This window comes from Dromiciops gliroides, chromosome 4 (assembly GCF_019393635.1).
Source record: "Dromiciops gliroides isolate mDroGli1 chromosome 4, mDroGli1.pri, whole genome shotgun sequence".
NCBI classification, from domain to species: domain Eukaryota; kingdom Metazoa; phylum Chordata; class Mammalia; order Microbiotheria; family Microbiotheriidae; genus Dromiciops; species Dromiciops gliroides.
In genome coordinates, this window is record NC_057864.1 from 214268716 (window position 1) to 214293122 (window position 24407).

Sequence of the window (24407 nt, forward strand, 5' to 3'; positions counted from 1 at the left end):
GGGAGTTAGAGAAGAGGGGAAGAAGAGGGAAGGGAGGAAGGAGGAGGAGGGGGAGAGAGAAGGGGAGGAGGGGAAGGAGGGGAAAGGAGGAGAGAGGGAGGGAGGGGAAGGAGGAAGGGAGGAGAGGAAAGAAGAAGGAAGGGAAGAAGGAAGAAGGGAAGGGACAAAGGAGGAGAGGGAGGGGGAGGAGGGGAGGGATGAAGGAAAGGGGAGGAGGAGAGGGGAGAGAGGGAGGGTGGGGAAAGATGAAGGAAAGGAGGGGAAGGAGGAGGGGAGGAGAAGAGGAAGAAAGGAAGGTAGTACACATTAAGCACCTACTGTGTGCCAGTCACTGTGCTAAGCACTTTAGAAATATCTCATTTGGGGGCAGCTAGGTGGCACAGTGGATAGAGCACCGGCCCTGGATTCAGGAGGACCTGAGTTCAAATCCAGCCTCAGACACTTAACACTTACTAGCTGTGTGACCCTGGGCAAGTCACTTAACCCCAATTGCCTCGCTTAAAAAAAAGAAAAAAGGGGAAAAAAAAGAAATATCTCATTTGGTCCTCACAACAACTCTGGGAGGTAGGTACTATCATCACCCCCATTTTTCAGCTGAGGAAGCTGAGGCAAACAGAGGTTAAGTAACTTGCCCAGGGTGTGCCAGAACTAGTAAATGTCTGAAGCACATTTGAACTCAGGTCTTCCTGACTGCAGGCCCTGAGCTCTATCCACTGTGCCTACCAGCCTCATATGAAGGCCCAGGGTGACCCCTGTGGAATAGAGGGATAGCACAAAGAGACAATGATAATGGAAGCCTGAGTCGTGAGGAGCCCAAGAGTCAACTCTGTATAGAATCCCTTCTGGGCAATTCCTCCAATCTGCATGTGTATCAGAGGGTTCAGTTCTCAGAGAGCAGCTGCTACTTACTCTTGGCTTCTAGGGGTAATCTCTGCTTCTACAAACCTCACTATAGCTCAAGAGCTCTCACTAGTAGGTTTCCCAACAATATGCAGCCAGTAGACACAATTAGCTCTTAGCAAAGGCATTTACTAAGATGGAATAGTAATAATTGCTATAAAACCTTCCCATCATAAACCTGGGCTGCACCCTCTCACAATTATGCACAGTGTCTATGATAAGATTGGGTATAAATTTAGATTACAATGGTAGGGAGAACATAGCATTAACATATGGCTTAGGCAACTCACAACTCCTGATACTGCAGGACCGGGAAATTCTTTATCTCTTCGGAATCCTTATACAGCTTCCTTTGGTTACAGCATCTGTGCTGTGGATGAGTTGCCAACTGAATTCCCATGGTCTGCTCCACTCCATAACCAGATCTTTTCTCAGCTGTCAGAAATCCTATTCCTCAAAGCTCTCCCTACCCCCAAGTGATTGTCTTTCTGTATCCCTCCCTGCCTGAAGCAGGTACCTCCCCTCCCTCAGTTGTTTCTCAAACCAATGAACTCTTGAAATTCTAGATGGAGGGAGTCTTTCTCTGGGCAGGAGGGAAGGAAGATAGGGAGATTCTTCTCTTCTCTCCCTGCTGGGATCTCTTCCACAGAGGATCTCAAGCCTGCACTCTCTTGAGATTGTACTGAGGGGCAGCTAAGTGGTGCAGTGGATAGAGCACTGGCCTTGGATTCAGGAGGACCTGAGTTCAAGTCCAGCATCAGACACTTAACACTTACTAGCTGTGTGACCCTGGGCAAGTCACTTAACCCCAATTGCCCCACCAAAAAAAAAAAAAAGACTGTGCTGATGTTCCTAATGCTTAGGTATTTAAAAACTTGCAAAGGCATTCTCGATTTTATTATTGCTTTTAATTCTAAAAGAGGAGGGTGTTCATTTATCCTACAGGGATCAGATGGTGTTAACGCCTTGTGAATACCTCATAAGGAATGAAAACACTATATGACTACATCAATTGAGGGGGTGGAGGTAGAGAACCTCTTCTCTTATATGCTGAAGCCTGTGCCCTGGGGCTCAGAGGAGGTAAGGGGGTACCACAGAGAGGGCAGCTCAGGTAAATCAGGGCCAGGCAATGCCAGGTCCTGGGCTAGGACCGGTTTCCTTATGAATTATGAGCTTGAACAGGATTGTATTTGGAATCAGAAGATCAATATTTGAACCCCAGCTTAGCCATTTGTTACCTGTGTGACACTGAATGAGTCACTTAAATTTTCTGGGCCTCGATTTCCTCATGTAAAATGAAGAGGCTGGACCTATAAGGTCTCATTCAATTATAAATCTATGTTCTCATGATGAATTGTTGTTCAGGCATTTTTAAGTTGTGTCCAACTCTCTCCAACACCCTTTGGGGTTTTCTTGCTATAGATACTGAAGTGGTTTGCCATTTCCTTTTCCAGTTCATTTTACAGATGAGGAAACAGAGGCAAATAGGGTGAAGTGACTTGCCCAGGGTCACACAGCTAGGAATTGTCTGAGGTAAGATTTGAACTCAGGAAGATGAGTCTTCCTGACTGCAGGTGTGGTAGGCACTCTCTCCACTGTGCCACTTAGCTGCCCCAACATGATGCAGGATCAGATCCTTGAATCAGTCAGTGAATAAACATTTAAGCACCTATTATGTTCCAGGCACTTTGCTAAATGGTAGGGATACAAAGAAAGGCAAAAAACATTCCCTCCTCTCAAGGAGCTCACAATTTAATGGAGGAGATAACATGCAAATAAATATATACAAACATGTTACATACAGGATAACTTGGAGATAATTAATAGAAGGAGGCACTAGAACCAGGAGGAAACAATGTGGAAGAAGAGCCTCCCAGGTCCTCAGGAATTGGGACCAGCTAATGGAAACACCCAATGTCAGGAGAATGGAGTATTTTATTTGAGGAACAGCAAGTCCAGTGTTTTTGGATTGCAGAATAAAAGATAGAGTGTGAAGCATAAAAACACTGGAAAGGTAGGAAGGTGGTTGGTTGCTCTGAATTCGAAACAAGATTTAACATTTAATCTTGGAGGTGATGGGGAGCTCACGTGAATATTATGCTAATATAAGTGCTTTCCCATTGCACTTTTGAGTACCATTATTCTCATTTTAGAGATGTGGAAACTGAGGATTCAGGAAGTTAAATGACTTACCCAAAGTCATGCAGCTAGTAAGTGGCAGAACTAGGATTGAATCCAGTTCTTCTTACTCCAAATCTAAGTGCTCTTTTCATTTTAATACACTGCATTGTGATTGCGATTCCCTCACCCAGTAGCCCACCTGAGAGAGAGAGAGAGCTGACATACTGGACCAAAAGGACAAAATCCAAAAGTACCTCAACAAACTAGAAAGATGGATCAAAGCCAACACGTTATACGTCTTAAATGTAGGGACAAATGTAAAGTATTGTACTTGGGTTTAAAAAAATCAACTATACAATTACAGGATGGAGGAATACACAAAATAATTCTGTAAAATAGATGTGTGTGTGCGCACGCTCGCGCGCGCGTGTGCACATAAACACTTCATGAATTGCAAACTCAATGAGTCAACTGCCTGGCCAACCAGCCCAGAAAGCAAATGTAATCCTATGCTGCATTAAGAGCAACAGTGTGCTGACTAGGGAGAGCTCATTGTTAAATTTTTAGTGTGAGCACCTTGGAGAGTTAGGTGGCACTGATCTTGGAATTAGGAAGACTCATCTTCATGAATTCAATCTGGCTTCAGAAACTAGCTGTGTGACCCTGGGCAAATCACTTAACCCCATTTAGCTGTTTCCTCATCTGTAAAATGAGCTGGAGAAGGAAATGACAAACCACTCCAGTATCTTTGCCAAGAAAACCCCAAATGGAGTCATAAAGAGTCAGACATGACTGAAAAACTTCTGCATGACAATAAGTTTATACCTTGAAAATGAGCAAATGTTACAAATCAGGGCCTTTATTGTTTTGTTCATTATCTAGACTTAAGAAAGTGATGGAGAAAATGTTAATAATACAGATTAAACTTAAAAGGTGTTATGTCAGGGGCAGCTAGGTGGCGCAGTGGATAGAGCACCAGCCCTGGATTCAGGAGGGCCTGAGTTCAAATCTAGCCTCAGCCACTTGACACTTACTAGCTGTGTGACCCTGGGCAAGTCACTTAACCCTCATTGCCCTGCAAAAAAAAAAAAAGCGTCATGTCTTTTTTTTTTTATTCTGGTTGTTAAAAACATTTACCAGCATACCCCTGGTTAAGAGACATAAAATTCAAAATGAGGGAAACAGTGATCCTAATGTTCTTTGCCCTGATCTGCAATACTGATACAGCACATGGAGTACCTTTAATCCCAAGGATCAAACAATCAACATTTATTAAGCATTGTGAGAATCAGGGTGCCACCCCCCCTGCTGAGAAAGACAGCGTGAGAACCAGGGCAGCTCTGCCCTGAGGAGAAAGCATGTGACCAGCCTCCTGAAACTGCCTGGCATCAGGAAGTTGTGTCTATTCATAGACCACCTGTAAGTCATGTCAATTAATGGACCAGCCAATTAGCTTGGAGCTGTGTGTGGAGACTGCCCTCTTCCTGTCCTCAGAGAGCTTCCACTCTAGAAGACTGAGACTCTTTCTCTTCATTTAGGAACTGGCAGTTGGCAGGAAGAGTAGGCAGAGTAGACAGACCTCTTTTCTCTCTCCACGTGTTCTCTTTACTAACCACTAATATACCTTAATAAATACTTAATGCCCAAAGACTGGTGCTATGAGTTTCTAATTTAAGGCAATCCACACATTAGATTTTAGACATCACAGTTAGATTTTTTAAGCTTCACAGCATCTATTGTGTGCCATACACTGTGTTAAGGATCACATTTTAGGAAAGACATCGACATACTGGAGAACATGCAGGGGAGGTCAACCAGGATGGTGAGAGATCCCTGCCATATGAGAATGACTTGAAAGAATTTGGAATGATTTCTCCTGGAGGAGAGAAGACAGGGAAGACATGATAATTGTCTTCAAATGTTCCAAGAGAAGTCACATGTTATTGGAATCATGTTGGTTCCAGTTGCTCACTGATAGAAGAAAGGGTCCTGATGAATGGGAGGTGTAAAAGCTAGCCTAGGCTTGATAATGAGGAAAAACTTTCTGACCCTTAGAGCTGTCCAAAACTGGGATGGAATGCTTCCAGAGGTAGTGAATGGCCCATCAACATTAGTACTTCCAAAGGAAGCTGAATGACCCTTTCTCAAGGATGTTTTTTGAGGGGATTTTCCAGGTAGGGTTTGAACTAGATATCCTCTAAGGTCCCTTCGAACTCTGAGAGTCTATAACTTTCTGGTGGCGAGGATTATGTCCACCACTGGCTTATATAGGCACAGGATGGTGGAGATAGGGTCAGCCCCGAAGTATGCTAATTTGGCTCAGAGAAGACCAAATTTTAGTTACAACTGTAGTTCTATGTAGTTCTGCTCAGGGAGGTTTGATTCTGGTGGGGCCTTCTCATTCCTTCCAGAGGACTTAGATAGGGCTATTCCTTGAGCCACAAGCCAAAGGTCCCTAGCACCAGAGGATACCTAGGTTTGTGAAGGCAAACATGTATCTTCCCCTTTTTCTGGCATGAGTAATAACTCTTTTGTTTTCCTTTGTCTTGGTTATCTCAAACTGAAAGAAGTTATTATGATCGTGAGGTTTTGATTTCCCCCTTTTTCTTTGATCGTGACAAGGTTTCTGTCTTTGAAGGTTGAGCTAACCTTCTCCCCTATCCAGACCCCACCCAGGTTGGGAAGCCATTGTGTTCTACTAGGGTTTGAGTGGAGATAAATTCCTTGAATGCATCAGGGTGATGCTATGACTTGCCCTGAATTGGATTTAAGTGAGGGAGGGCTGTGCAAAATCACCAGCCTCACTCTCCTTCAGAGCCATATGGGTCCAGTGGCAAGACTACATATATATAAATATATATATATATGTATGTATATATATTGCGGGGCAATGGGGGTTAAGTGACTTACCCAGGGTCACACAGCTAGTAAGTGTCAAGTGTCTGAGGCCAGATTTGAACTCAGGTACTCCTGAATCCAGGGCAGGTGCTTTATCCACTGCGACACCTAGCCGCCCCCCTGGCAAGATATATTTATCAGGAGAACTGGAGATGGCTCCTGATGTTTAAGGCAATTGGGATTAAGTGACTTGCCCAGCATCATACAGATAGTAAGTGTCTGAAGTGAGACTTGAACTCAGGTCCCCCCAACTTCAGGGCCAGTGCTCTATCTGCTGTGCCACCTAGTTACCCAAAATTCCTTGAATAGATTGCCCAAGGCTGGGGCTAACTTAAAAGTAAATGACATAATAAAAATTCAGATCCAGCTCATTGTAATATTCATTCTCACATTAATTGTTGGGTTTTTTAAATAATAAAAGTATTTTATTATTTTCTAGTTACATATAGAGATAGTTTTCAACATTTGTTTTTATAAGGTTTCTAGTTCCAAATTTTTCTCTCTCCCTCCCCCCTCCCCAAGAGAACAAGCAATCTGATATAGGTTATATATGTACAATCACATTAAACATATTTCTACATTAGTCATGCTATGAAGGAAGAATCAGAACAAAAGGGAAAAACCTCAAAAAAGAAAAACAAAAAAAAAAGTAGAAATAGTATAGTTCAATCTGCATCTAGATTCCACAGTTCTTTTTTCTGGATTTGGAGAACATTTTCCATCATGAGTCCTTTGGAACTATCTTGCTGAGAAGAGTCAAGTCTATCACAGTTGATCAAAATACAATGTTGTTGATACTGTGTACAATGTTCTCCTAGTTCTGCTCATCTCACTCAGCATCAGTTCATGTAAGTCTTTCCAGGTTTCTCTGAAATCCACCTGCTCATCGTTTCTAGCACAATAATATTCCATTACATTCATATACCACAACTTGTTCAACCATTCCCCATTTGATGGGCATGCCCTCAGTTTCCAATTCCTTGCCACCACAAAGAGTCTCTCATTAATTTTTTTTGTTTGTTTTTGTTTTTCTGATGAGGCAATTGGGGTTAAGTGACTTGCCCAGGGTCACAAAGCTAGTAAGTGTTAAGTGTCTGAGGCCAGATTTGAACTCAGGTCCTCCTGAACCCAGGGCCAGTGCTCTATCCACTGCAACACCTAGCTGACCATCTCATTAATTGTTGTTTTGGTTTTTTGGGTTTTTTTGGTTTTGGTAGGTCAATGGGGGTTAAGTGACTTGCCCAGGGTCACACAGCTAGTGTCAAGTGTCAGAGGCCAGATTTGAACTCAGATACTCCTGAATCCAAGGCTGGTACTTTATCTACTACGCCACCTAGCTGCCCCTCATTAATTGTTAGTCAATCAGAGTTGATTGACACCCTTGGGGAAAACCCCTCTTCCAATGGCACATAAGTTGTGAGCTGCCATGACTGTCTAAGAGAGAAGTGTCCAAATGACCATCCTTTTATCAATAAACATGCTGGCATTATTAATACCATGACTAAATTACATAGAAATTATGTCTCTTGAACCTTTTTTAACCCCACAAAGCTCTCCTCACTTCTGTCCTTGCTTGTAAGTTCATACAGTCCTATTTATGGCCAATAATGGTAAGTTTTACATCAAGGCTGAAATGCAGATTCACCTGCAAGAAGCTAGTCCCTCTTCTTTTTTTTTTTTTTTTTTTTTTTTTTTGCGAGGGCAATGAGGGCTACGTGACTTGCCCAGGGTCACACAGCTAGTAAGTGTCAAGTGTCTGAGGCTGGATTTGAACTCAGGTCCTCTTGAATCCAGGGCCTGTGCTCTATCCACTGCTCCATCTAGCTGCCCCCCTATTCCCTCTTCTAAGGCCCCATCCATCCCTGTGTGAGGAGGAGAGAGGCTACTTTCTTAAGAGTCTCCCTGGAGGGGCAGCTAGGTGGCGCAATGGATAGAGCACCGGCCCTGGAGTCAGGAGTACCTGAGTTCAAATCCGGCCTCAGACACTTAACACTTACTAGCTGTGTGACCCTGGGCAAGTCACTTAACCCCAATTGCCTCACTAAAAAAAAAAAAAGCGTCTCCCTGGGGTCACAAGTGAGTCTGTCTTCTGTGTTCCTTTAGTGAAGTCCTACTGGCCTGCTTATGAGAAAGTTGTGTTCGTTTTAGCATAGCAGTTTATAATGTGATTGGCTGGGAAATCCAACATATAAATCCAGAAGAAGAGGCTGGCAGCCCCCTTCCCTTTGGGCCCCAAGGGCAGGGATATGCTGGTAAATGTTTAATGTTTCTTCAAAAGAGGGGTGGCTAGGTGGCGCAGTGGATAGAGCACTGGCCCTGGAGTCAGGAGTACCTGCGTTCAAATCTGGCCTCAGACACTTAACACTTACTGGCTGTGTGACCCTGGGCAAGTCACTTAACCCCAATTGCCTCACTAAAAAAAAAAAAAAATCAACAATGTTTCTTCAAAAGGCGGAATACACTTTTAAATTTAATCTGCATAATTAAAATTTTCTGCATCCCTTTCTTAAATCTAGATAATGAACAAAATAATAAATCAAGCCCTCATTTGTTGCCTTTGATGATTTCCCAGGTGTAAATGCTCACACTGAAAATTTCATAGTCATAGGTACCAATTAGCTCCAGCAAGGCTCAGAGTGAAGGTGGGGGAGAACTTTTTAAAATCTCTTTTAGGGGCTTGACAGTAAGGCTACCCATAGGATATCCAACCCGGGTTTTAGCTATCTGGACTTTTGTTCTCCAAACAAATCAAAAAGAGCCTTATTTCTGATTTTGCTTTATTTCTGTTTCTGTTTGGGCCAGCTAGATCCTCAGTCAGACTATTGTATATTCCAGGTCCCCAAAGGAGTCTCGCTTTGTTTCTATTTGTGTGAAATTTCCTAGAAAGGAATTCTGTTGAAAAGAATTGTTTCATCCCATTGAAGTGTTGTGGGTTAGAGAATATGTGTTTATGTCTGTTCTGTCCGCATCCTGAAAGAGTGTGTAAATGCTGCATCTCACCCTCCCACGTGGCCTCTCCACTGTGCCCCTGATTTATGAGTCACTTATGAGGGCCCCTCACCTCTTCAATACCTTAGCCCTGGCAGAAGTTGCTTCTCCAGCAGGCAGTCCCAATGACTGAGCCTCTTCTTGGCAAAAAGTGGACTGGACTATGAGCCACAAAAGGAAGACTCTGGCTCCAACCTTAGTTGAACCTTTACCATGGGCCTGAGGCTGACTCTAGTTTCACTTCAGTGAGATAGTCAAGTGCTAAAGGAATGGAACAACAGAACCCTGAAAAACTTCTCTTGTCTTCCCTGTGTGGCTGTGAAGGTGTGCTCCCCCAACTCCCTACCAGGTCTCTGTTTTCTGAAATCTGATCAGGATTTGACACCAGTCCTCGTAGAGCCTTCCTGGAAGTGACAAAACCCTAGAATTGCAGTTTTAGAGGCAAAGGAGATTAGCTGCTCCCCCAAATTAATATGCAAACTTCTCTTTTTTAGTATCCCTACCCAAGTAGTTAAGGCAAATGGCTGCATTGGAATGGCAAAAAGAAAGGAAGGAAGGAAGGGAGAAAGAAACAGAAAAGGACATAGAAAAAGGAAAAGGAAAAGGATAAAGAGAAAAGAAAAAGAAAATCCTTCCACTCAACTTTATTTTGGGTGGTTTTTTTTGCGGGGCTATGGGGGGTTAAGTGACTTGCCTAGGATTACACAGCCAGTAAGTGACAAGTGTCTGAGGCTGGATTTGAACTCAGGTACTTCTGAATCCAGGGCCAGTGCTTTTATCCACTGCGCCACCTAGCTGCCCCTCCAATTAACTTTAAATGGCCGCAGGGCTCCTGGGATGCAGGTGCAAAGGGGGAGAAGTCTCAAAATCTGGTGTAGATCTCAAAGAGGGAATGAATGAGTGGTCAGCAAAAGTTTCTCTCCTGGGTGTCTGTCTGTGTGATGGAATCAGTTCAGTGAGAATGGTAAATGAAGCCTTTAATTTAGCTGCAGACAGCTTTGGAAGGATGGACGAAATACTTAAACTAAGCCTTGAGCAGTTGAGTGATTTTTTCCCCTCTCTTTTAAGATCTGACCAATCAGAAGAAAAAGGAGAAATAAATAAGGAAAGTCTGGGTGGGGGAGGAATGGCCCAAAGGAAATTGAACAGTTGGAATTTATTTCAAAGGAATGGGAACAATATTTGATTGAATTTCACAAGGATCTTACCAAGGATTGGTAGATTGAGAATTAAGAATTTGGATGTTTATAATCAGTCGCAGAATAAGCTGAATCCCAGAAAGGGGATTATGTTTTGCTAATTCACTGTGTATTCCTTTATGAGACAAAAATGTGTCTAAGATGATTTATTTTATTGAAACTATTAGCTATTAAGCTAATCCTTTCTATCTGACCAAAGCATGTTTGGTGTTTGGAAAAGTTTGTGTACCAAATACAGTGGGGAAATGAATTTAGACCATGGTGTTTTAAAAATCTTTAAATATTTGGATCCTTGGAGTGCCAAGATAAAACCAAAACAAAACCCAAAACAACTTGAGAGTCAGACACCTTAACAAACCCTAAATGTTTAAGAAAATGTCCAGTACTCAGTTTTCTGTAAGAGGAAAAAAAAAGCCAGCTTCTGTAGGAATGTCAGTGGAAATAAGAAAGCTTCTTTGGATTTTAACTTGAAAAATATAAACCAGGATAATTAGAAAATTGGTTTAGTTTCAGATTAATAGGCTTTATTCTAAAAGGCTACATGGATTTTCAGAAATTTCCATATTTCAATATGAGCTTGTTTGAACAATTCCTTGCAATATAGAGATACAAAGATAACTAATCCCTTCCCCTTCCCACCAGAATTAAAAGGGGAGGAGTGTGGGGGTAAAAGATAGGGAACTCTTGAGCATACCTTGGAAACAGGGCAGCTCACAAGAACAGAGGACATTTAGAATGTAATTGTGAAGATGTTGCTTACGTAGTACATAGACGATGAATTGGGTGATAAGTCACTCTGTGCAGGCTATAGAGTTAATTATCTTTCCTCTTTGGAATGTCAATATTTTAGCCTCTGGTAAATCTATTGCTGCTTCTCCTATTTATTTTTGGAGCTGTGATTAATTATAGACAATTGTGGAAAGCGATCTCATTTCATATGACTCACCAAAGTATATGGGAAAAAGTTCACTCACTAGATCTTTATTCTAGCCAGGGGAGTCAGAACCCTTTTTTGGAGATCTTTCCCTTTGGCATTGTTTCTTGAAATCCATGGACTCCTCAGAAGAATGTTTTTCAATGCAAAAAATAAAATATATTGGATTACAAAGGAAACCAAATACATTGAAATACAGATAGCTAGGTGGTGCAGTGGATAGAGCACAAAACTCAGGGAGACTGGAGTTCAAATGGGACCTCAGATACTTACTAGCTGTGTGATCCTGGGCAAGTCACTTAACCCTGGTTGCCTCAGTTTCCTCATCTGTGAAATGAACTAGAGAAGGAAATGGGAAACTACTCCAGTATCTCTGCCAAGAAAACTGCAAATGGGGTCGTGAAGAGTTGGACACAACTAAAAATGACTAAACTACAAAAATAGTTATTAAAATGTTAAAAGAAACCCCACAACTCAAGTTAATGGACCCCAAATTAAGACCCTTTTTTTAGCTTATATAACTATGTGGTTAGGAGTTCTTTATAACTATGGCACACCTGATTTTTTCAGAAATACTTAAAAATATTTATTGATATATGTTATACAAGTATACTATTTATATAACAACAGACATTTGTAGAATAGGTATGTTATGGGCCCATAGCACCCCAGAAGTTCTCTGGGGCACATCAAAGAACCTTCTCCTTAAGAAACTAAACCAGAGGACAGACATGCCTAGAGAGATAAGTGGAACCAGATCAGACTGAGCTAGCTCCTCGACCCCCACCCTTCATTCTAGTCTCCCTCAACCTTGGGGTGATAAGATTTGGTGTGGCTGCTCCCCTTTGCGTCCTGAGGAGAGAGATGGCTTGAGAGATCCGAAGCCACCCATCACCCAACTCCTCCAGCCACCACCAGTGGGGGATGATCCTCCCTCACTAAGGGAACTTTCCAATCAGATGGTCAACCCCATCAGTCCTCTATAAAAAGTATCTGCCAGTCTCCTGCCTGGGAAAATTGGTATGTCAGAGCCACTCTCTCTGTGCCATGCCTTTCTCCCCATGAGAAGTCCAAGGACTTCCATGGTTTCCCTTCCCTTCCTCAGCCCTGAAATAAACTACCATATTATTCTAATTGCTTTTGTGTGCAAGAGGGTATAATTCTTTCTTTCTTTCTTTCTTTCTTTCTTTCTTTCTTTCTTTCTTTCTTTCTTTCTTTCTTTCTTTCTGTCTTTCTGTCTTTCTTTCTTTCTTTCTTTCTTTCTTTTTTAAGTGACTTGGGGTTAAGTGACTTGCCCAGGGTCACACAGCTAGTAAGTGTTAAGTGTCTGAGGCCGGATTTGAACTCAGATACTCCTGACTCCAGGTCCTGTGCTCTATCCACTGTGCCATCTAGCTGCCCCGAGGGTATAATTCTTTAAAGAGGAATTCCTAAGGACCCCAAACCCCTATCCCTACCCCTTACCCCATTTTCCCATGACAGGTATTTACTGCCTGAATAATTTAAATTCATGGATTGAACTATATACAATGTGGAAAATAAATTTTAACTACCATGCAATTGGGTTATCAAAATGTGGCCTGCAATCTGCTACCAACATAAGAAAAACCCTCAAGAAACAAACTCGTCATTTGTGACTAAGTACAGGGTGAGCCAAAAATCACCAAGGGGTCTGATGTTGTAAAAACTTTTTGGAAATTATCGTTTCTTTATTCTTCACCATTTACGAGATTTGATTTTTCATACATAATGTAACTTCATTTCCTATATGTACTGCATATGATGCTATGGTCTCATAAGTTAAAAACAAAAAATAAAGGAGTTACCAAATATTCGTGACTTTTGACTCACCCCGTACATCCATGCAGTGAAAGAAAAAGCTTTCCTTCCCATTAATTAACATTGCTTAAGCCTACTCTAGTGGGCTTTGGCCAAGGCCAGCTGCCTTACCCACTATGCCCAGGAGACAGACTCAAAGTAGCAGTGCTCCCAAGGCTGCAGAAATTCAGCTCTGTGAAAAACATGTTTCAGAGCCATAAAACCCCAAAACACGGAGACTATATTTCTGTCAATTGCCTGAACAGGGTCCCAGGATGAAGTGCTATCCAGCATTTGAAAGATAAAAGCATTCTCCAAGGAGGGAGATTCATTACTCTTCTGATCTAGTACCAGGCCTGGAGGGAGAGGCCAGGTGTAGGCCCAGGGCGAAATTAAGGGCAGGCTTTTCATCTTTACCCCAAGAGTATTAGCAAATCAAACTGAATATATAGTGGGCAAAGTCCTGTTAGAGGAGGAGGGGATAGGGTGCTTGAAGGTATCCCAGTTAAGACTATTGGCTAGGAATAGCTCTCAACAGTGATACAATTGACCCCTTGATGTACCCAGACCAGCCTGCATAGAAAATAGTGTTTCATGCCAAAGAGGAGTTAAATAAATTACTGTATTCATAATGGACATAAAATTGGCTTGGGTAGTAACACTAATTCTTTGTACTCTTTGGTTCCCCGCCACTTGACTATGGAGGGGCAGCTAGGTAGCACAGTGGATAAAGCACTGGCCCTGGTGTCAAGAGAACCTGAGTTCAAATTTCACCTCAGACACTTACTAGCTGTGTGACCCTGGGCAAGTCACTTAACCCCAATTGCCTTAAACACTGAGGCCATCTCCAGTCTTCCTGGTGTATATCTTGCCACTGGACCCAGATGGCTCTGGAGGAGAGAATGAAGTTAGTAACCTTTCACAGCCCTCCCTTACTTAATCATTGCAAGTCATGACATCTGTCACAGTCTTCTTTGAGAATGAAGGACCAACGACAACTTGACTATGGTATAAGCCATTAATGCAGTGATATATATATATATTTTTTGCAGGGCAATGGGGGTTAAGTGACTTGCCCAAGGTCACACAGCTAGTAAGTGTCAAGTGTCTGAGGCCGGATTTGAACTCAGGAACTCCTGAATCCAGGGCCAGTGCTTTATCCACTGCGCCACCTAGCTGCCCCCGATGCAGTGATTTTTAATGACTGCACCTGGGGATGGGAAGTAAATTCCAAGAAAATCCAGGGGCCTCTAACTTCTTCCTCTTCTTTTTTTTATGCTTCAATCTGTATTCAGGCACCATTGGTTGTTTCTCTAGTGATGGATCCCATTTTTTCATCATAAGTCCTTCAGAGTGGTCTTGGATCATTGTATTGCTGAGAACAGCTAAGTCTTTCACATCTGCTAAGTTTACAATGTTAGTGATACTTTGTATACAGTACATTTCACTTTTCATCAGCTCAAGTAAGTCCAGGTTTTTCTTGGAGCATTCTGCTCATCATTTCTTTTCTTCTTCTTTTTTTTTTAAGTGAGGCAATTGGAGTTAAGTGACTTGCCCAGGGTCACACAGCTAGTGAGTGTTAAGTGTCTGAGGCCGGATTAGAACTCAGGTACTCCTGACTCCAGGGCCGGTGCTCTATCCACTACGTCACCTAGCTGCCCCTCATCATTTCTTATAGCACAATAGTGTTCCATCATCGTCTCTTCCCACAATTTATTCAGCCATTCCCCAATTGATGGGCATCTCCTCAATTTTGAATTCTTTGCATCAGAAAAGGGCTGCCATAAATATTTTTTGTTCATCTAGGTCCTTTAACTTTTTTGTTTTTAACCTTTTTTTTGGATACCAACTTAGTAGTGGTATTACTAGGTCAAAGAGTATGCATGGTTTTATAGCCCTTTGGCCATAGCTCCAAATTGCTCTACAGAATGGTCGAATCAGTCTACAACTTTACGAAGAGTGTATTAATGTCTCATTTTCCCCACATCCCCTACAACATTAGTCATTTTCCTCTGCTGTCCTATTATCCAATCTAATAGGCATGAGGTAGTACCCCAGAATTGTTTTGACTCACATCTTTCTAATCGACATTGAGTTAGAGGATTTTTTAAAAAATATGGCTATAGATAGCTTTATTTCAGCTGAAAACTGTTCGTATCTTTTGATCATTTATCAAATGGGGAATGGTTCTTATTTTAATAAATGTGACTCAGTTCTCTATGTGTTTGAGAAATGAGGCCTTTATCAAACAAACTTGCTTCAAAATTTTTTTCAGTTAGTATTGCTAACTGTATTTCCCACCATCCTATTACCTCCCTATGCCATTTATTTTATTTTCTATCTCTTTTCATCCTCTCCCTCCTCAAAAGTGTTTGGCTTCTGACTTCCCCTTCCCTCAATCTGCCCTCCCTTCTATCATCACTCCCACCTATCCCCTTCTCCTCCTACTAATTCTCTAGAGTAAGATAGATTACTATATCCAATTGAGTATGTAAATTATTCCCTCTTTGAGCCAATTCTGATGAGAATAAGGTTCACTTACTCTCCAGTACCTCCCCCCATCTTCCCCCTCCACTGTATAAGTTTTTTCTTGCTTCTTTTATTTTATTTATTATTTTTGTTTGTTTGTTTTTGCAGGGCAATGGGGGTTAAGTGACTTGCCCAGGGCCACACAGCTAGTAATTGTCAAGTGTCGGAGGCCAGATTTGAACTCAGGTACTCCTGAATTCTGGGTTGGTGTTTTATCCACTGCACCACCTAGCTGCCCCTCTTGCTTCTTTTATGTGAAATACTCTACCCCATTTCACCTCTCCCTTTCCCTTTTTCTCAGTGCATTCCTCTCTAGCCCCTTAATTTTATTTGTTTAAGATATCATCCCTTGGGGGCAGCTAGGTGGGCAGTAGATAAAGCACTGGCACTGAATTCAGGAGGACCTGAGTTCAAATACTGCCTCAGACACTTGACACTTACTAGCTGTGTGACCCTGGGCAAGTCACTTAAACCCAATTGCCTCACTCCCCCTCCCAAAAAAAGAAAAAAAAGAAAAGACATTGAAGTCTCAGTGTGACAAGCTCCACCTTTTGGCCTTTTGACCACATGGTGAACCCATGATCCTGGAAGTCTCTGTGTCCCCAAGCCAAGCAGAATGGCAACCTTTCATGGGGAAAACATAAAACGGCCTCTAGGATTTTTTGGGGGGGGGCAGGGTAATGAGGGGTAAGTGACTTGCCCAGGTTCACACAGCTAGTAAGTGTCAAGTGTTTAAGGCTGGATTTGAACTCAGGTCCTCCTGAATCCAGGGCCAGTGCTTTATCCACTGCGCCACCTAGCTGCCCCTAAGATTTTGTAGCTGGTAATTCCCCAAGGCAGGCACTCCATACACTGTCTTTCAGAGACAACTCCTGGCTCTTGGTCTCTGGGGAAAGGCTTATTTAGGGTCAACCCATTAGTCTTCCCTCCAGCCTGAAGTCCCTGTCCTGGGGTGGGGTCATGCAGATTCCAATAAAGTGGAACATGTCCAAGGGTCCTCCATAGTAAAGGGCTGGGCCAAGCTGGGTCCTACTAAGGTAAATAGGGAACAAGTGCTCCTCATAGTGGTCCAAGACGTGGACGAGATGGACTATTACATGGGCATTGCTACAGGGCCATATCAATGGCAGAAACTTGAAAGCAGCAGCCATGAGGATTCTTATGCACTTGTAGCTCAGAAAAGGTATCCACTGGTGTGGTGGGACTTGGACACCCTCATCGGGTTGCCATCAGTTCATTTTGTTCAGGCCGTGATGACTGGGACACCATATCCTGATCACATGGGTCCCTTTGACCCAGGACAATGTCACCCTAACGGCTGCTGACTACCATCACCTTGAATGCCAAGTAAAGCAGCCATTCCTTAAAAAACAAGTGAAGGGGCAGCTAGGTGGTGCAGTGGATAGAGCACTGGCCCTGGAGTCAGGAGTACCTGAGTTCAAATCCGGCCTCAGACACTTAACACTTACTAGCTGTGTGACCCTGGGCAAGTCACTTAACCCCAATTGCCTCACTAAAGAAAACAAAAACAAAACCAAAAAAAACCCAAGTGGAGTTCAAGACACCCATCTTGGGAAGTAGATTGGGAATAATATGACCTAATTGTAGTAGACACTCATTATGTGATGATCAACTGTGATAAACTTGATTCTTCTCAGCAATACAACAGTACAAGATAGTTCCAAAGGACTCATGATGGAAAAGGCTTTCCAAATCCAGAAAAAAAAGAAAAGAACTGTGAAACATGGATGCAGATTGAACCATACTATTTCTTTTGTTTTTGGTGCTGTTGTTTTTCTTTTTTGCTCTGATTCTTCTCTTATAACATGACTAATGCAGAAATATGTTTAATGTTATTGTACATATATAGCCTATACCAGATTACTTGCTGTCTTGGGGAGCGGGGGAGGGAGGGAAAAAATTTGAAACTAGAAATCTTATAAAAACAAATGTTTAAAACTATGTCTACATGCAACTGGAAAATAATAAAATATTTTTATAATTAAAAAAATAATAATGGTCTGTGAAATGGCCACTGGTGGCCAAGATCAAGCAAGGGTGGACCTGGGGTTTGGCCAGATTCCTCCACCTCCGTGGATCTCACAAAGTCCCAGATGTATAGAGAGAGTCAGGATAAGCTTGGAAGAGATTCAACTATATAGAAAACAGGGTTGTAAAATAGAGGAGGGGCAAAGTTTAGAGTTTAAAGTTTAGAGCCCCAAGCTATGTGTCTTGACAACTGATATGGTATCCAATATTTGGGCTATAAAATCAGCCTTTGCTCTTCTGATCTGGTAAAGCATTCACCAATACCATGTTCTTTTGAATGTATATTCATAATAGTTTTCTAGTATTTAGGTTGAATTAACACATTCCCTTGTGAATAAATAGATCTTATTGCCGTTAATACAAGACTTTTAAAGCAATTTACTCACAGATTTGTATCATTTGGTCTACCAGAGAAAATTTTAAGGGGAATTATGAGACTTTACAGTCAACAGCATTCTCACTGTCCATATCATCCTGAGTCCATTAGTAGAAGTATAATAGCAAATTGCAAACCTTAACAATAAGAAAGTTAAATCTGTGCTGAGGCTGGACTTCAGTAGACTTCTTACATGCACACAGGGAATGATGGGAATGAAAAGCACGGCCTGACTTCACAGAAGCTTCTCAAGACGTACCTTATGTGAATCCTGCTAGATTTATAGTTACCCCAACCAAAAAGATCTCCAATTATGAGACCACACCAATGTGCCGTCTATTCACTAGCAGGTATCATTAACTTCTGCCTTACCACCTGATACCACCTTGTCAAAAAACCTCCAATCAGAAGACTGGATCTAGACAAAGACGCAAATCTTCCTACCTCCTGGTCCTATACTGTTACCTCCCCCCCCACCCCACCCCGCCCCATCAGACCAAGAAAAAGAGGGTCAGAATGGATATCCCAGCTTGCTTCCACTTCATTCAGAACCTTCTACTCCTACACCACAACCAAAAGTGTAAGTTGGATCCTGCTCCTCAACTCTCTTGACTTTTGTTGTCCCAAAGTAAGATGCTTGTCTCATTCAAGAGGTTGAGGATACTGTTTCTTGGTGTTTTCTTTCTTCCAGAGATCTCCAGGACTTTCTGTCAACCCAAGGGTAGCGACTCCCCCTAGTTCAGACTAGGAGAGGGAGAGAGAGAGGGGGAGAGGGTGAGAGAGAGAGAGAGAGAGAGACAGACAGACAGACAGACAGACAGACAGACAATTTCCTCCCTTAGATGAGCAACTCCATCTTAGAAACTGGCCTCAGTTTCAGTTAAAGGAATCATGTTTTCCTTTGCCTCAATTCCCTTAAGCCCACCTTACTTTTTATCTTATTTTTTATTATTTTGATTGATTAAACAGATAGTTCTTGTTCTGGTCAATAATGAGAAGTTCTCCATGGAGGCTGAAATGCGAGTTAGTCCATCTCCAAAACTAATAAACAGAAGCTAGCCATTGCTCCTGAGGGGCATATTGGGGGGGGGGGGCAATGAGGGTTAAGTGACTTGACCAGGGTCACACAGCTAGTAAGTATTAAGTGTCTGAGGCCGGATTTGAACTCAGGTCCTCCTGAATCCAGGGCTGGTACTTTATCCACTGTACCACCTAGCTGCCCCATGAGGGGCATATTTGATTTCTTCAAGACCCAGGAAGAAGAGAGTCTTCCAGTGGCCAAATGCGTTTTTGTCTTCTGTGGTTCTTAAATAAAGTTCTACTGAACTGCTTTTTGAGCCAGATGTAATCTTTTTTTTAAATTATTTTTAATTATCCTTTTTTTTGGTGAAGCAATTGGGGTTAAGTGACTTGCCCAGGGTCACACAGCTAGTGAGTGTCAATTGTCTGAGGCCAGATCTGAACTCAGGTCCTCCTGAATCCAGGGCCAGTGCTCTATCCACTGCGCCACCTAGCTGCACCCAGATGTAATCTTTTACCCTGACAAGTTCTAGTTTCAATTTAGTCACTAACTCCCTAAATGACCTTAGCCCTCCCCGCCCTCCCCTCCACCCCAAGTTTTCTCAGTTGGAAAATAAGGAGGCTGGTCACCTACATCAAATGAGCAAAGAGAGAGAAAGAATGGAAAATGGAAAAATTCAAAATGCAGTGGCATTTACTAGTCAGTTGGCTCAGCTAATGGGGCCCAGGGAAAACAGGCACATAAATTCACTGCTATTAGGGCTATGAACTGGTTGAACCATTTTGGGAAAACAATATGGAATTATCCAATAGAAGTTACAAAAACATTCATGCATTTTGACCCAGAAAAACAGCTTACAGCCAAAGGAGATTTGTGACAGGAAAAAAAGATTTTTCTGTACAAAGATATTCCTAGCAAATTGAAAACTTGCTACCCAACAACTGAAGAATGGCTGAATAAATTATGCTGGGTAGATGTACTGGAATGTGATGCTCTAAGCAATGACAAATATGAAGAATCCCAAATAATTCACGAAGACACATGACCTCATGTAGTAGAGAAAGTAGGACTAAAAGAACAAGCTGGTTACAACTATGTAATTAAAGATCACAACAGCAACAAAATTCATGTTAAATACAAAAGACAGTATCAACTCAACCTTGTTAAAATTAATCATTTCTTTTAACAATTGGTAAATAACATTGAAATTACATGTACATCACTTGCAATCACTTTTTTGCATTGTTTTGTTCAGTAGTTTACATTTTTTGTTTTCATCTCTTGTTTTTGTTCATATATTTGAACACTCATTTTAGTGGAAATTGAAACAAAATTGATCAACCAAAAAAAAAAATCTGAAGATGCCAACCAAGAAACAAATGAGAAATTGGACTAGATAATCTATCTAAGGTGCCTTCCATGAGGTATTGTGGTATTATGGGAAGAGGGGTCTTGGTTCAAAAGATCCAGTTCAAATCCCAATCCTCAATTGCTATATTGTATTGTATTTGGCAAGTCACTTCAGCTTGGCCTGTTTCCTCATCTCAAAAATGGTGATCTATTTGCTCTCAATACAGCCTAATTGATAATGCTGTGAGAGAAATGCTTCGTTATCACTTAACATTGTATGAATACAAGCTACAACCAGCTCTAAAATTCTATGATTTTGTTATTTCCAACAATTCCTCCCGGGGGACTAGTCCTAGCCTTTGTTTTGTTTTGGGGGTGACAGTTCTGTATTCATCCATAAGTCAAAGGTCCTTTAGATAGATAAAATCCTTTCCCAAAGTTACTTCCTAGGTGAGAAGAGGGCAAAACCCAGGGCAAGAAAGAGCTAGTTGGGCAGTCACCCCTGACATTACAGAGCCAGGGTGATGAAAAATGAAATCCAGATACAAACACTTCTCTTAGTTCTGTCACTCGTGTCAAGTAAATCAGACTGGGGGCTCAGCTCAGTGGAATGACCCTCCTACTCCCTCTTGTATCATACCAGGGGAAGGGGAAGGGAAATCTGGAAATCTCAGGAAAGAGAACTCTCTGCACCCCTTCTGCTAACTGCCTCTCATTCTTTTTTTTTTTTTTTTACGGGGCAATGGGGCTTAATGCCCAGGGTCACACAGCTAGTAAGTGTCAAGTGTCTGAGGCCGGATTTGAACTCAGGTATTCCTGAATCCAGGGCCGGTGCTTTATCCACTGCGCCACCTAGCTGCCCCAACTGCCTCTCATTCTTGGCCTCATTAAGTAAACTCCTTAGCTCTGGCCTCCTTTAAACATGGGCCAGGGGCTCAGGACTAAGAACATGTGGCACAAAGTTCTTTTTTTGTTTGTTTTTTGGTTGGGCAATGAGGGTTAAGTGACTTGCCCAAGGTCACACAGCTAGTAAGTGTCAAATGTCTGAGGCCGGATTTGAACTCAGGTCCTCCTGAATCCAGGGCCGCTGCTCTATCCACTGCACCATCTAGCTGCCCGTGGCACAAAGTTCTTAATGTAAAAGGATCCATCCACCACATAGAAACCATCTAACACTGGAAGAGGGGAACCAACTGAGGGAAGAATTAGAATAAAGAGCCTGGCTCTATTTCCCTTGAGTGCAGGGAGTGGGGGCGGTGGGGGTGGACAATGGAGCTCACAGCACCAAGGCTGCTTATCTCATTAAATCTTCAGGATCTCTGGGTTGCAACTGATCCAACTGGATTCTCCAATTACACAGCCTCCTTCTCTACTGCAAGCCAGCATGGTACCTCACATCCAGATGACTGCGACAGTATCCCATTTGATCATAGCTCTAGTTTAGTACATGGCAGGCCCTCAATAAAGGCCTGTTGCTGTTCGGTCTGTTTTCTGGTCCAGGCCATGCTCTCCTTCATAGCCCCAGAATCATTTTCTGATTTTCTTCCCTTACATACACTGTAAGGTCAAACCAGGCAGCAGCTATGTCTTCTTTTAATACCCTCTGAAGCTCAAGGTCTGGTTGGTGCTGTTTTGCAGAGGGATGAACTCACTAAAAATTTACTCAACTGACTTAGAAAGGGAAAGCTTTTCCCTTTGGTTTATTGAAGTTACTCTGAATCATTAATAAGCTACCATACATAGGTAAGTAGCAATAATAGCAGCTCATATCTTTATAATGCATAACGTTTATTAGTTCTGTGAAGTGTGTGCTGTCCTTAGACTCATTTTATCATGCTACTTTATTATTTATGATGATCCTCATTTTAAGATGAGGAAATTGAGGCTCAGACAAGTTGAATGACTTGACCAGGGTCAAAAGAGCTAGTGTCATTGGCAAGATTTGAATCCAGGTCTTCCCAACTTTTAAGCCCAGGGCTCTACCCACTATGCAATGCTGCCTCTCTCTAAATTTTCACAGTACATATGAGGACACTGTATCCTTTCTAAGGGTCACAGGGCAGGTAGTTGACAACAGGTGAAAAGTAATGGGCCCAAGGTGGGGGTATAAAAACACCTCCAAAAGGATGCCATGATGTTTTGGCTGGAAATCAGCCAACTCGACTGGTCCAACTTCTTTCTACACAAGCAACATAAAATATTAGGGAGGTAGGGAATTGAGGGCTGAGAAAATAAAAAGTCAAAATATACATCTGTTTCCTTCTACTACCCCACCACCCCCCCGGGCCTCCTGACCTTTGTCTGACACAAGTCACTCAGTAGCTATGGTGAAATGTGGTACCAAAAAGTAAGGAGATGGGGGTCTTGGGAGAGAAGAGAAAGCAGAAGGCATAGAGGAGAAATCCCTGAAGACAGCAGCAGCTATTTGGTGCCTGAGTTTTGGCTCAAATTTGATCTTTAAAGCAATCACTGAACAGGACTTGGCGATGGGGGCTACTGGAGGTCTGACTTGAGAGGAAGGGATGGGAAGCTGCAGGGGCATGAGGGAATGCTACAGACTGGGTGATGTGTTAGCCCCTTTGATCTGGATGGCAAAGAGACAGGGTATCAGAAGATATGATGGGCTTAATGGTGGAAACAATGAGAGGGGGAGAAAGTGTTGCAGGGAGGATGAGGGGGAATAAAGAAGGTACCATCTTTTTCTCACCAGGACACATGGAGAACCATACCTGTTGAATATCACTTTTCTTCTTTAACAGTCAAAAGAGAGGGGAAATGAGTGAGGCCCACAGTGCTCAATTTTGCAGTTACAACCCAAATTGAGAATAAGGTAAGAAGTATTCAAATCTGGATATTCCATATTTCATTATGATCAACAGACTAAAGATACACCTACACACTTAGCCCTCAGTCTCTCTTTGACTACTAAAATAGTATGGAAAGTTACCACCCAAACTCAGTGCTAACTTTCCTCTACAAAATCTTTTGCACTTAATAGCTGCTCAGGGTGTGTAGCCTGGAGGGCCACCACCACCAGAATGTATTTCACATTCCCAAGCAAGGGGGAAGGGGGGGTGGGCGGGGAATTGGAGGAGAGGAGAAGCCTGTAAACATTTATTTTCCCCACTTGTATAAAAGCAAAGGGAAGTCCAGGGTGTGATAGGGTAAGGAGGGATAAGCAGCCAGAGGAAGGGGCCACGTTTCAAGGTTTTTTTCAGCTTGGCTACGAAACATATTGGATCCACCCCTTCCGTGAGGCAGAGGTTAAGGTACAGAGAGCATTCTGAGGTCCCAAATGAGGGGCCAATGGGGCAGTTAAGGCAAATAAGGCTACATCGATGGGGTGAAAGTGACTGGTAGAATTAAGAGGCTTCTGTCAAGATAAGATGAAAAACCATTTTGATCCCTAAGATTGGGGGGGTGGGAGCAGGGGGGAGGTGGTGAGGATGTGACACCTTTGGGACAACCATGCTCTTGGGCCAGAGAAGTGGACATAGGTGACACAGAAGGGGAAAACAAGACAAGAATGTGGGAAGTCCTGGCCCCTGAGAGGATGCTTGGGTGCTACCTCCCTGGGTCTCTTTGGAAGAATCCTGGGTAGATGAGGGGGGCCTTGTAGCATCTGCATGGCTCCCAATAAAATAAGCCCAGCTTAAGCATCCACTCCAAAGTATAATCGGAGTTGTTCCAAAAAGATGAAGGTGAGGACGGTGTGGGGGACTAGACGGATTCCAGCAGGTAAAAAGCCCTGAAGGGAGATAAGACAAGATAATATGATGATTAAAAATATGAGAGACATGATATCTGGGTCATTTAATCATTTTATTAATTTGGCTTATTAATAAAATGAGGTCTATGGCCTTTTCTCTCAAACCAAAGACCCCTAATGGTGGTGGAGTCTTGGTTTATATACCAATCTAACTGTAGGAGGTCCATCATCAAATCTAACTGGTTAGCATCATTTGGAAGTGGGTTATATTAAAATGAAGTGGGGGAGGGGACATGTGACTCAAGTAAAGATGACACCAGGGAGAAATGTAGAGACCCCAACTCAAGCTGACACAATGGTTTCTACCTAGAACTGGTCCTTGCAGGTCAAATCTCATCAGTAAAGTCCTTCAGCTTATCTAGACAAAAGAATCTGTCTCCACTTAAGGTTCTCCATTTGTTAGCTTTGGTTTGGGCTGGGTTTGACCTAGATGCAATTTGATGAAATCCCCCAAG

General features: G+C 42.5%; 1 protein-coding gene across 1 annotated transcript in view; it reads right to left on the reverse strand.

Moving 5' to 3' along the window:
* Positions 1-19508: 19508 nt before the first annotated feature.
* Positions 19509-24407, reverse strand: part of LOC122753669 (mitochondrial dicarboxylate carrier-like) — a 35054-nt gene continuing 30155 nt past the window's right edge. Inside the window, exon 11 of the mRNA XM_044001238.1 lies at positions 19509-23931. Coding sequence (XP_043857173.1) covers positions 23836-23931 — 96 coding nt within the window. The 3' untranslated portion in view covers positions 19509-23835. The remainder of the gene's footprint in view (positions 23932-24407) is intronic.